This window comes from Cydia fagiglandana, chromosome 7 (assembly GCF_963556715.1).
Source record: "Cydia fagiglandana chromosome 7, ilCydFagi1.1, whole genome shotgun sequence".
NCBI lineage: Eukaryota > Metazoa > Arthropoda > Insecta > Lepidoptera > Tortricidae > Cydia > Cydia fagiglandana.
This window is the reverse complement of record NC_085938.1, coordinates 7,859,501-7,872,272: the sequence shown is the minus strand read 5'-3', so window position 1 is coordinate 7,872,272 and position 12,772 is coordinate 7,859,501. Positions and strand designations below refer to the sequence as shown.

General features: G+C 38.9%; 1 protein-coding gene and 1 non-coding gene across 3 annotated transcripts in view; one reads left to right on the top strand and one right to left on the bottom strand.

Moving 5' to 3' along the window:
- Positions 1-266: 266 nt before the first annotated feature.
- Positions 267-339, bottom strand: Trnas-gga (transfer RNA serine (anticodon GGA)). The gene has a single exon. It is a non-coding gene; the product is annotated as a tRNA-Ser (tRNA).
- An 11,087-nt stretch (positions 340-11,426) lies between these two features.
- Positions 11,427-12,772, top strand: part of LOC134665851 (protein vein) — an 84,287-nt gene continuing 82,941 nt past the window's right edge. The window contains exon 1 of one of the 2 annotated variants that reach the window (XM_063522883.1): positions 11,427-11,914. In XM_063522883.1, the coding sequence (XP_063378953.1) occupies positions 11,500-11,914 (415 nt within the window). In that variant the 5' untranslated portion in view covers positions 11,427-11,499. The remainder of the gene's footprint in view (positions 11,915-12,772) is intronic. The other variant, XM_063522882.1, reaches the window with a different exon arrangement.

The window sequence follows — 12,772 nt, the reverse complement described above, 5'->3', positions numbered from 1 at the left end:
AATGTTTTTTTTATTATTTATTGCGTGTACGACTTTAATTTTAACATTAGAATTTTTTTCCCCTTGTAGCTGTGGTCTTGTCCATTGCACACCCGTGTTGAATAACGAACTGTAAAGACGTTATTTTCATAAACACGACGAGTGGCTTCGCCTGCGCCTCAGGCGACTTGATACGTCCATGTGCACACTGTATGCTATACATGTACTAGAAATATTCAATAATCTTTAACCGAATTTTATATTAAAGGAAAAAACGGAAAAATTTACGCTTCCGGCAGGACTTGAACCCGCATCCTCCACAATCCGTGTGTTGCTCTTAACCAATTGAGCTACGGAAGCCTGCCAGGACATCGCAAATCTTTCCATTCCTTTCTTTATGTAAACACGCCTTTGGGGTGGCGTATAGCGACATCTACCGAAAAAATAATATTAATATTTCCTTTAATATAAAATTTGGAATATCGCTCGCAGGCGTATCTGCTTGTTAAAAAAAATTATTTTTTAACCGATTGCAAAAAGGATGATATATTCTGCTTTTAAGTGTGCTAGTAACTGATATATTTGAACTCAGCGCCAAGCCAAATCTTGAAAACGTCAACACACTGTTGAACCGTGTGTAACAGTGGTGGCCAAATTTCGCGCATCTATAAGTTCCAAATTTTAATGTCTGGATCTGAATCCATCAAGATTTGAGGAGTTTCCTCAATTCCTTAAGGAACCCGTCACGAGAGATGGACCTACACAATTGTTCCTTAAAAACCTTACATGAAGAAGAAAAATCGCCAAACGTGAAATACGCGTAGCTGAAGAGTTCCGTTCTAGCAGTTTCATTTCATCAAAAGGCACTTTTATAATGAAAGTGCTTGGTTTGTTGATAATTTTGACAAATAAGACCAATAAATAGATCGCTTGATACTTTGCCAGATGATAGTTTAGATGCTATCATGCATTAAAAAAATAGTCAGCCGGTTGTATCGCGGTGGAAAGACCGTCAGTTGATCATGTCCGCAAATCCACAAGGCGTTTATGGATGAAATCCTACATGCAAAGTTTTATGATTTAGTATTACCATAATAAAAAGGTACGGCGCTTATTTTTTATATGTTTATGCAAGGAGCTGACGGTCTTTCTACCGCTATACAAACGGCTGACGGCTTTTTTTATTTACAATAACATCTACACTATCTTCTGACAAAGTATCAAACGGGAGACGATGATAAAATTTATTTTATTTTTTTACATGTTTCGGTGGCTGCCATTCCTCAACCCACCAACGGAGCGCCAGCTGACGTCCATGAGGGGTCATCATACATAGCCGTTAACCAATATACGAGTTATCACCCGGGAGGCGATTGGTCATGGAAATCTACGGTCTACAACTACATATGTATAATATACTTTCAAACAAAAAATTTACAATTTTAGCCATGCCGTTTCATTGCCGTCGATAATTTCGCCTAGCTTATATAATACACAATCATAATCTTAGGGGCGGCCAATATTTTAGGTAGATCTTTATCGATCATTCCGCGATGCAGCCCTGATGTACCTCTGATTGCCTCGCCCGCGATAGCGGCTAACTTCATAAATTACTCAAAATGGCGGGCGTAATGAAATATTTTAATAATATACGTGTATGAAAGTTTCATTTAGATGCGGTGGGCCAATATAAGTAATCACCCTTACATTATAAAGCTGGCGTTACACTTGTATGTTTTACATGCGCAGGAAACCAGATTTCTAAAATATACTTAAATCATTACACACACATTAGCAGTTATTTTTTTCCTATATAAAACAACTTGAAGAGTGTATAGTTAAAGTCACATAGTCTGGTTAATTAGTTAACTACCATGTAAGCCAATGCTGAAGAAAAATACTAGGACCGGTGGTGTACTTTTTATTCAGGGGAGATTAACTTTTTAGGGTTCCGTACCCAAAGGGTAAAACGGGACCCTATTACTAAGACTTCGCTGTCCGTCCGTCCGTCCGTCCGTCCGTCCGTCCGTCCGTCCGTCCGTCTGTCACCAGGCTGTATCTCACGAACCGTGATAGCTAGACAGTTGAAATTTTCACAGATGATGTATTTCTGTTGCCGCTATAACAACAAATACTAAAAACAGAATAAAATAAAGATTTAAATGGGGCTCCCATACAACAAACGTGATTTTTGACCAAAGTTAAGCAACGTCGGGAGGGGTCAGTACTTGGATGGGTGACCGTTTTCTTTTTGCTTTTTTTTGTTTTTTTTTTGCATTATGGTACGGAACCCTTCGTGCGCGAGTCCGACTCGCACTTGCCCGGTTTTTTCATATTTATTATCCGTACCTGAAACCTGAAAGAAATTGTTTTTTTTAGTAGCAGTAGTGTTTTTGTAATAGTACCAAGTATAACCTAATAGTAAGTAGTACGGTATTCTCGGGGTAGTGGTACCTACTGTGTCTCACAATTTCTTTGTTTGACCGAATAAGGGTAAATAGAGGGAGCGTGTAGACTACGTCACGGCGCGTCTCGTGGCCCAAAGGTGAGAGCACTCAAATCACCTTGTTACGCGCGTAACTAATGGAATACGAACGCAAACACAGTCAGTTAATCATTAAAAGTTCGTACTGATTTTCTCTCTTCTTGATCGGGACACTGTTAACAGAGCGGTCGTGGTTATCATTGGAGGGAGACTTCCCTTTGTGACACGTTTGACGGCTCGCCTCCACTCCTCCCTGACGGCTGCGCGTTTAGCGCATTCGTGCAAGGGGCCGTCATTTGCTGCCTTTATTTGGTCCGTCCACCTAATGGGCGACCTGCCTCGCCTGTACTGATTTTAACTGACTGTAATTTTTAGACGAATTTGACCCATACTTAGGCATTTTTATTCATGGCATGGAATGGATTCAAAATAATTTGAATGAAATCATTGAAGCAAAATGGCTGCCAAAGCTAACTGTAAATCTTCATCCAAAGGTCTATTTCAAACGTTAAGTGATTGCTCCTCGGACCTTATCTAGTGTAACCTTTTTTAACTAGTCCAATTTAACCCTTAACCGTAGCAGATGTAGTGCATAATTATTTTCCATCGTATTTTCACAGCAACGTACGGACGTGCATTGTTATTTTAGTCAGTCTCGGTACAAAAAAACTGGTCAAGTGCGAGTTCGGACTCGCGTTTCAAGGGTTCCGTACATCACACAATTTTCAACTTTTTTTTGTAAGTATATGAAACGTGACGTGAGTGAAACGTCTTGAATAACCCGAATGGCTCAATCCAAAACCAGATGTAACATGAAGTTTTCTGGCGTGGTGGCTTATATCTCTGCAACTTTCAAGTGTAAATTGCGAAAACATAGAAGAGAAATTTAAATCTGAAACGAAATTTAATAGAGTAGGAGTACCACAGGGGACTATCTTAGGGCCCCTTCTTTTCTTACTTTATGTGAATGATTTGCCGTTAATTACTAACTATAATTGCACACTATTTGCTGATGATATATCGGTAGTCATCCCTGATAATAATAGTCACATCTACAATGACTCAATTAATAATACCATTATCGACATAATACAATGGCTTAAAGCTAATAATCTGCAAGTGAACCTGGAAAAAACTAAATATATTCAATTTATCGACCAAAGGGGGAGAAAAATGAATCTCACTGTTTCTTATAATGGTCACAATTTAAAAGAATGCGATAGTACTACTTTTCTTGGCTTCGTGCTGGATGATCATTGTAGTTGGAAACAGCATGTTGACAAGGTTTGCTCTAAAATTAATCGGTTTGCATATGTCCTATGGCGACTAACAAGAATAGCGGATAAAAAAACCGCCTTAAGAGCATACCATGGTTTTGTAGCGTCCAACTTGCGATATGGGATATTGATATGGGGAAATTCTGTACACATTCATCGTACTTTTCTAGCGCAAAAACAATGTGTAAGAGCTATTGCCAATATTCGCATACCAACATCCTGCAAGGAATATTTTGTTAGCTTAAACTTACTAACAGTACACTCAATGTATATTTATGAAGTATGTATATTTGTTAAGCTACACAATGAAATGTTCACAAAGAAAAGAGAGGTAACACACATCAACACACGATATCCGGATAGACTCGTGCTCCCAAAAATGCACACTGCAATGAGGGGTAGAAATTGTTACGCCATGTGCATTAAAATATTTAATCATTTACCAGAGCATTTAAGAGAACTACCCCTCAAAAAATTAAGGTACAAATTATTTACTTGGCTGGTTAACAAATGTTTTTATAGTACCACTGAATATTTTAATAATGTAAGTACTTAGAATCTAGGCTATTTTAGCGAGTAAAAAGTAAGATTTGCATGACTTATTTAAGTCTAGATATATGGACCTGTATATTAGCCTAAGATCTGTAAAATACTATATCTATTGCAAATAAAGATTTATGATTATGATTATGATTATGAACTATGCAAAGTAAAAAGATAAAGATGAAAAGATAAAAAATAGTTTATTCAAGTAGGCATATTACAATGCGCTTATGAACATCAAATAAACCTTTACCGGCTCCAACCGTACACCTCTGCCCCGAGAAGATTTAAAGTAGCTTAGACAGGAAGATTAAATGCCGAACAGTAGTACAAAGTACAAGTGTCCAAATGCGAAGACTGTGAGCTCCGCCTAGGAGCTATAGCTCAGAGCGTCCGACGGGTCGAAGAGAGATAATAGCTACAGCCGTAGCCGGGGCGGTTTTAGGATTATACTGAGCCTTACAACTTTTACTATAGGACCAACCCCGAAATAGCGAAAAAAAAAGTGTATCCTCCCATAGAAAACAGACCAGCCAAAATGTATGAAACAGCCAAATTTTTCCTCGCGATTTCGGAGTTGCACGTTGGCAACGGGAATAGTGGGAATACACTTAGTTAATTTTTTGGCCACCGTGTATAGTGCTTTTTTTTAAACACGTAACAATAGTAGCCTAATCAATCAGTACTACAAGTACCAATGCGGCTGTGTGCCAGATACAGCCTATAGTCGCATTTCTTGTCGTCATTCCGACTCACGCTTGAAGCTAAAAGCACGCTTCTTCGGGACGCTTCGGGCTTTCGGCCTTATGCGGATATCGGCCTAGGGCCTTCGCAATAGCTGTCTACATCACGTTTCACTTAAACCATTGCGGCTGTGTCCCTAAAAACCTAAACCGCATTTTTGTTCTTAAATCCGACTCACGCTTGACTGTAGATTTCTAATAGGTTTTCCTGTCATCTTTAGGTGAAGGACTATTTTGTGTATTTTTTTTCCGAATTTTAGACCCTGTAGTTTCGGAGATAGAGGGGGGGGAATGGTCATTTTTTGTCTATTTTCTTGAATAACTTCTAAACTTTTTATCATAAATTTATAAAAAAAATATATTTGAGATTCTCACAATGAGCTCTTTCGTTTGATATGTAACATGATATAGTTTGCAAAACTAGGTTTTTAAATTTTATCTTTAACCCCCTAAAAGTAGCCCTTATGTTTAAAATTCATTTGTTGACGTTACATATCCGTCTTTGGGTCACAGACTTACATATGTGTACCAAATTTCAACCTAATTGGTCCAGTAGTTTCGGAGCAAATTGGCTGTGACAGACGGACGGACAGACAGACGCACGAGTGATCCTATAAGGGTTCCGTTTTTTCCTTTTGAGGTACGGAACCCTAAAAAGTACTGAGGTTGACTGAAGTAGCATGACAAATACGAACATTTCCGAGAAAATATGATGGAAAACAATCATGCACTACATCTGTTCGTTTCGTAGTAGCGTAGTGTGTTAAACATATAGTGTAGGTATGTGTACTCTGCATGTACTCTGTACAGATCACTACTTGTATCGAAGTATGAAGAAGATAAGTACGATCAGCCAAGAAAGTGGTCTACTACTTTTCGACTCTGTCAATCAGATGATAGAGTCGAAAATTGGTAGACCACTTTCTTGGCTGACTACACCTAATACCTGAGAGGGAGGTGGTAAAATTTGTGTAAAATTGTACACTTAATTTGCACATTAACAAGAAGTATCCTTAAACGCAGAATTAAACCCCGACCATCTGAACTCGTTGCAACTTAAACATCAAGCAGCCAGCAGCGAGTTTCCATCGACTTTTTCCCTTAGTACCCCCAGTGCTATAACTCGCCGGTTATATTTACTCCGGGGCGCGAACGAAATAAACCACGCGACTTGGTTTGGCGGCCGAGAGCTCTGTAGGTGTACGTGGTAACGCCACATTCTGGGTTACGGTATTTGAACATTTTTAGCCATTTCTGTATGAGGATGACCTCAGTTTTTATATTTACTATTACTATCAACCGGCGCCTCGATTTTGCGGATATCATCTCCGCCAGCTATACGGAATAATTGCCATATCTTTGAAAAATTGGGCGCTCCTTGTTTGATTTTAGTTAGTATACCTACCTAATATGATTAATGAATTTTGTAGGTACTAGATATATAGCACTGCTCAGGAACTGCAGAGGTTGATAATAGTTAAACAATGTAAGGCATTCGAAAGGTCTTCGGGCCAAGCGCTGTTTCTACTATATTTTGGATCATAGATTAAACGTACCTTTATAACTTTTGAACACATCACTATATAAATAGTTTTTATGCTTTGCGTTTGTTTATTAACACTAAGATTTTAATACACCCGATTTAGTCTCACCTCTTACATAACAATCGGTTACGTATAAGAGTAAGTAAGTACCTAGGTGTTTTCAATCCGAATAGATACCTACCTAAATAAAATGCACTGTGATTTGACACTTGAGAAATTTATGAGCTCCAAGTGGAATAAGTGACTAGGCAGTGTCACCATACGATCAAAATATCACTTCGAAAATTAACCAACTTTACTTTGAAAATCAGCTGAATCGACCCCCTTCGATAATTACCGGCCCGATGAATAAATATTTATGTGGTTACATTATGCGGGTGAAATTATGACAATTTAAACAATTACACTGTTAACGAGAAAACTACCGCGGTGGCCGATTCGGTAACGGAGGCACAGGCTTGACGGAGAAGTTACTCTACTTCAAAACAAATTATGCCCAAATATACTTAACTTTGATTCTGTTTAGTTTTTTTTTTCTGGATACTAACTGTTTTCAATGGCGACCTATCATTTCTCATTAATTTTACAAGCAATGTTTATCAAAATTATTATTCCTAAATACGTCTACTCATAAGACATTGTTTATTTAAAAACTAGCTCATTTGACAAAATAATAAAGATACATTTTGGTTTCGGAGTGTAAGTTACAATTGGCATCCCGTACAGAACCGAACTGCTACTGCTACCCATAGAAATACTCGTATTTAATTGCAAAATGAACTGACCAATTAAATAGTCAACGTTGTGCTATACAAATAACTCAATTTATATTAATTCTATGCTTTAAGGATGACTCACGTTAGATCGGGCCGTGTCCGGTCCGGAGCTTCAGACCCATCGTTTTCTATGGAAAGCATCACGTGATCGCGTTCAATCACGCGATGACTTGGATAAGTATGTAATTTATGTTCTATTTAGTTTTACAAAATCAAAACCACTGTATCAAAGTATCAAGTAAATATATAAGGATATATTATTGTTACCTCTAAAGGCAAAAGAGGTATGCTTAAATATAACTATCGACCCGATTCGAACTTTAGATACGTCAAATATTACGGCTAGATACGATACGGATTAGATATGTCAGTTTCAAAAGTGACGTTTTTGTTTGAAGAAACGTCACATTTGGCAATGACACATCTAATCCATATCGTATCTAGCCGTAATATTTGACGCACCTATCCTAAAGTTTGAATCAGACTGTATGACTGCATGAGAAAAATTAAGACACCCGCTCTTCATTCGGGTAAAATCAGGGTAAAATAAATACAAACTACCAGTAGATACATTATTTCGAAGTAGAGTGCCCTCCTGTCTCGTCGCCCGACGCCCAAATGACGGGTTACGGACAATTTTGTCCCGCAAGCGAGCCACTTGCAATAAAGTCATTAACCACGGCATAAACATTACTATTATTTGTGAAAGACTCGTATTTGCAAACAAGGATATACCATGACGCCCTTTAGCTGTGCTAAAGTAACATTTGGGGTCCGCCTAGATTCATCCCTTTCTTCGTGTATTATAGTTGTACTTTATCTACCGCCATCTACCCACGATTATAAAATCGCAGATAATATAAGCCCTTGTCTTATTTGTCACTTTTTTCATAGACTTTCAATTAGGTATATAATTAAATTTAAAACATCTGTAATTATGATTATAACTATAACCTCTGTTAAATGTAGAGGTGCAATTTTTCATGACCCGTAATAGTGATAGTGGTAGTAGACATATTACGAAATTATATTAGCCATATTCAAATTAAGCAAAAAAACCTTGACAGTTCACCAATGATATTATCTTTTTTGCCGAAAGCTATTTATTTTTTAAACTTTGTTTTATAAAAATATACAATGACGACCCTAATGCCAAATGCCATTCTCAACCAGACAACCATTGGGTCAATCAATTATATAAATTATTGGTACATGAGAAAGATTTCAGCTATCGATAAAAGGAATAATAACCACCCTCAGAAAGTCATTTACAAACACCATGAAAGCACGTTCGATAGATTAAATAAAATTATACATAAAAGGTACACTCAATCTATAAGCATTACGAGTATTATAAGTTCCGACAAAGATAAACGCTGGTGTTACCATCTCCGCACCTGTCCGTCTTTCTTTAGACCTCCTTTAGTTCCTCCCAAAGAACAAGACATAATGTTCAGTTATAATCCCGGGAGGTAATTTACCGGCTGTTACCCAGATAACACTATTGTCCACTATCGCAACAGATGTTTATACAACAAATACCTGGCTTAAACCCCGCTAATTGCTACCACGTGTCACCAACAATAGGCGACGCCTTTTTGTTACCATCTGAAAGAGATAGGAGAAACTTATTTGAAAGAGAGGGATAGCTGGTCTGGTATACCATGAAATAATGTATATAATAATGTTAACGTGAGAGTGAGTTGCAAGTTAGGAAGGTCTGTTACGGATAATTGAGCAATTATTTTGACAAATTTAGTGAGTCGTATTTTTAATAGTGTGACAGATGGTTAGACCAATATGGCTTGGTTTGTATTAAAGTAAAAAAAAAACGGAAAAATATGCAAAAAAAAACGGTCACCCATCCAAGTACTGACCACGCCCGACGTTGCTTAACTTTGGTCAAAAATCACGTTTGTTGTATGGGAGCCCCATTTAAACCTTTATTTTATTCTGTTTTTAGTATTTGTTGTTATAGCGGCAACAGAAATACATCATCTGTGAAAATTTCAACTGTCTAGCTATCACGGTTCGTGAGATACAGCCTGGTGACAGACAGACGGACAGACGGACGGACGGACGGACGGACGGACGGACGGACAGCGAAGTCTTAGTAATAGGGTCCCGTTTTACCCTTTGGGTACGGAACCCTAAAAAGATCTTATAATAACTCCAATTGTATGTACGAGTACGAAGTCCATAAGATTCATGATTGTATCGTCTTGTACGAAAAGCTCTGCCAAAATTTTCTCAAACGTCCACTTCGCCTTGATTTATCGCTTAAATCGTGACACGCCGAACAAATTTAAAGTAAACGTATGATCAAAAAGCAAAAATATCTCGTAACTTATATTCTTGATTTGAATGTTGTAAGATACGAGTAATAAGTATATGATATCATGTTGTGGGTGATTTGTAACTGATTTCGCTTTTGGGAATAACCCACCTATACGAATAATGATTTAAAGATTATACATTCACCGTAAAATTCGCCTGTTGTGGTTTTGGTCATACCAACTTATCCAATGACTTCCTAGATGCTCCTTTGGAAATTGTCCCAATGTCAACGCATGTTAGTGACACACTGAGGCTATCTACTTATATGCAGTATATTAGCCATTACAATAGCTATGTGCACGATTGGATAGAAGTTCATATTTTTGTCAATACGTGTAATTTAGTAATTTTACCTCACATTTCACACATAGCCAAAACTATTCATGCCACCCGTGAGTTACACGTGTATGTATGTTTTATTTCAATTTCAATTTCTAATTTCGAAGTAACTTTTAAATCTATGAAGGTTTACACTGCTCTTCCTTGCGTCGGCCCGGCATTTTGCCACGGCTCATGGGAGCCTGGGTCCGCTTGGCAACTAATCCCGAAAATTGGGGTAGGTTTTTTTTAACGCTCCAAAGCATTAAGCTTAACTATACGCCGCAGCTATACCTAGTTTAACAACATATTTATTATAAAAAAATATTTATAAGATGTACAAAATATATGATAGGTTAATAGTACCAAATGTCTACAAACCACGTTGTCCGACCTGCCCAAACCTTCCCATTACGCGACACACCGACAAAGCAAGAAACGCACGTGCGTTCCCAAATCCTTATTCCGGTGTTTTTGTGGGTGTAAAAAACACCGGTCATTCAGTTCGTTCGTTCGTGAATGAACCGGCTACCTGGCCGTTTACTACGCCGGATGTGAGACAAATCGGTCACCGTTAGGTCCTGTGAGAAATTTTGGCCGGATTAATAATGTCCTTAGAATATTTTCTTACCTATTTGGGATTCAATCTAAAGTTTAACATGGTTGTATTATGAATTTCAACCCACCTGAAAGTTCTTTCAAGAAAATGTTTAGGTATCCCGTATTACCAGTTACCTATTACCTACATATAGAAAGGCCAGGTCGAGATAAGGCCATAGTGACCGTATATATAACGTATGTACGAGTAATGTGACGTACTTTGTAGTAAGGTCACGAGTAGCCAAGGTCAAAGCTACGCGCTACCGCCGTAGAGGCGCTACGGGCCGTTAGAAGAAAACTTTTGCTACGGAGGCTTTGAGGCTGTGATGCTTTCTACTGCCTGTGTTTGATTTACGCTGAGTCATATGTGGCTAATTTTCGTGTTTTTATTTGAAAGTTAGCATTTTTATATAGATTTATATGAATTTCATTTTGGTACTTATAATAACATAGAAGAACAATGTGCTATATCATTTTTATTTTATTATGTAGGCAAGATGATCCTGAATTTACCTCATACGTTGACTTTTCTCTATACATATCAAGATATTTATAGAGATTTTAAGTCTTTTTTCTTCAACTGTGTACAAGATACATACTTTCGCAAAACTTTAATCACAACAGAGGATTTATGCATACCTACAAACAGTGACATAATTAAAAGTTGTGGTCCATATTGTAAACTGGGGATAAACTATAAGCACCTCCCCTGAGGCGTCAATCGCTATCGACACTTTACCTACTAATTACGAGGCATATCTCCGATAAGTGTGCGTCGCGTGCGAACCGTATCTCAGACTATTTCGGTGTAGGCGGAGCGAGTGATTCAGCCGCAGTCGCGAGCCGCCCGCCGAGAGGCACACACGCGTCCAGTGGACGAGTTGCGGCGATGGCGCGATGAATTGCGCTCGCGCGGCGTACTGGGCCCTCCTCTGCCTCGCCGCTAGCGCCCTAGCCGCGCCAAGACGCCTCTACTGCGAGCGCGCCGACGTCGCCTGGCGGGCCTACCGTGCGCCCGCGGCCTTTGAGGCTCGCATCCAGTCCTTGTCCAAAGACGCAGCGACCATCCAGATCAAGCGCGTGCTCAGGCAGCAAGGACACTGGCCACGGGAGGATTCTATCTTACGACTGAAACTCCCACCTCAGGACCCTCGCGAGTGCACGGGGCGGTTCGAAGTCCCTTTGAAAAATAGAAGAAACTACATAGTCTTTGCCGAAAGACACGGACACCAGGCTGTGGCGCTAGGCCCGCCGCTGAAGAGGACTGGGAAACTGCTGCGGAGGATCAGAGCAGTCTACAAGCCGGGATACAGTGAGTGCTAGTGTAGTATAGTGCCTGGCGGTGGCAAGCCGCCCACATGGTGATGGAAGCGTGCGTACAGGGTGTCTTATTTCCTACCTCGGTAAGTGCTTAGGAACACATTTGTAATAACTTTCGTTGTCAACACTAATTCAGGTGTTCCCCTGATAGCACGTACGTATCACTGGACACCCTGTATGCTCTCATTGCATAAGATTTTTCCTCAACTTCCGATCTCCATGTGAACTCATATTTAACAAGATTTAAGCCGGTCACGTCACTAGAGATTCTGAACATATGTTCTAGTTCTATGTTTTGAACTATTCTAACTATATCAAAGAGGTACCGCGATATACGATAATCTTACGTTTATTTTAAATACTTACCTTAAACAAGTAGGGTAAAACACTCAGTTCTCGACCAGACACGCATATATTCCAATCAAGTAAACATTTTCCAGTAAACCATCTTAGCATGTCTGGAATATAGGTACGTAGACTCTTAGTTGGACTACATTACTAGCAGGTTGTTTTCTGTTCTATTAGCCAAGATTTACCTTACAAATTTTACAGATTACCCTGCTTAACCACTTTAACCAAGTGTATCTAATAAATTAATTTGTATGGATGCTGATCTATAGCATGAAGATATTGGAGACACATATCCAAATTCATCGCGACTTCTATGTATAATCCTGCACCAGCTACAAATTGAAGATGTCATATTTATCTATCATCTAGGTACTCTTGTAACATCATCTGAATAAAGTATTTTACCATTAGATATTAAGATGTTATCTTTAAAACCATAAAGGGCAAGGTCCACGCACAGGTCCCTTTACCGCGTCCTATGGCAGGTGTATCGTGGAAC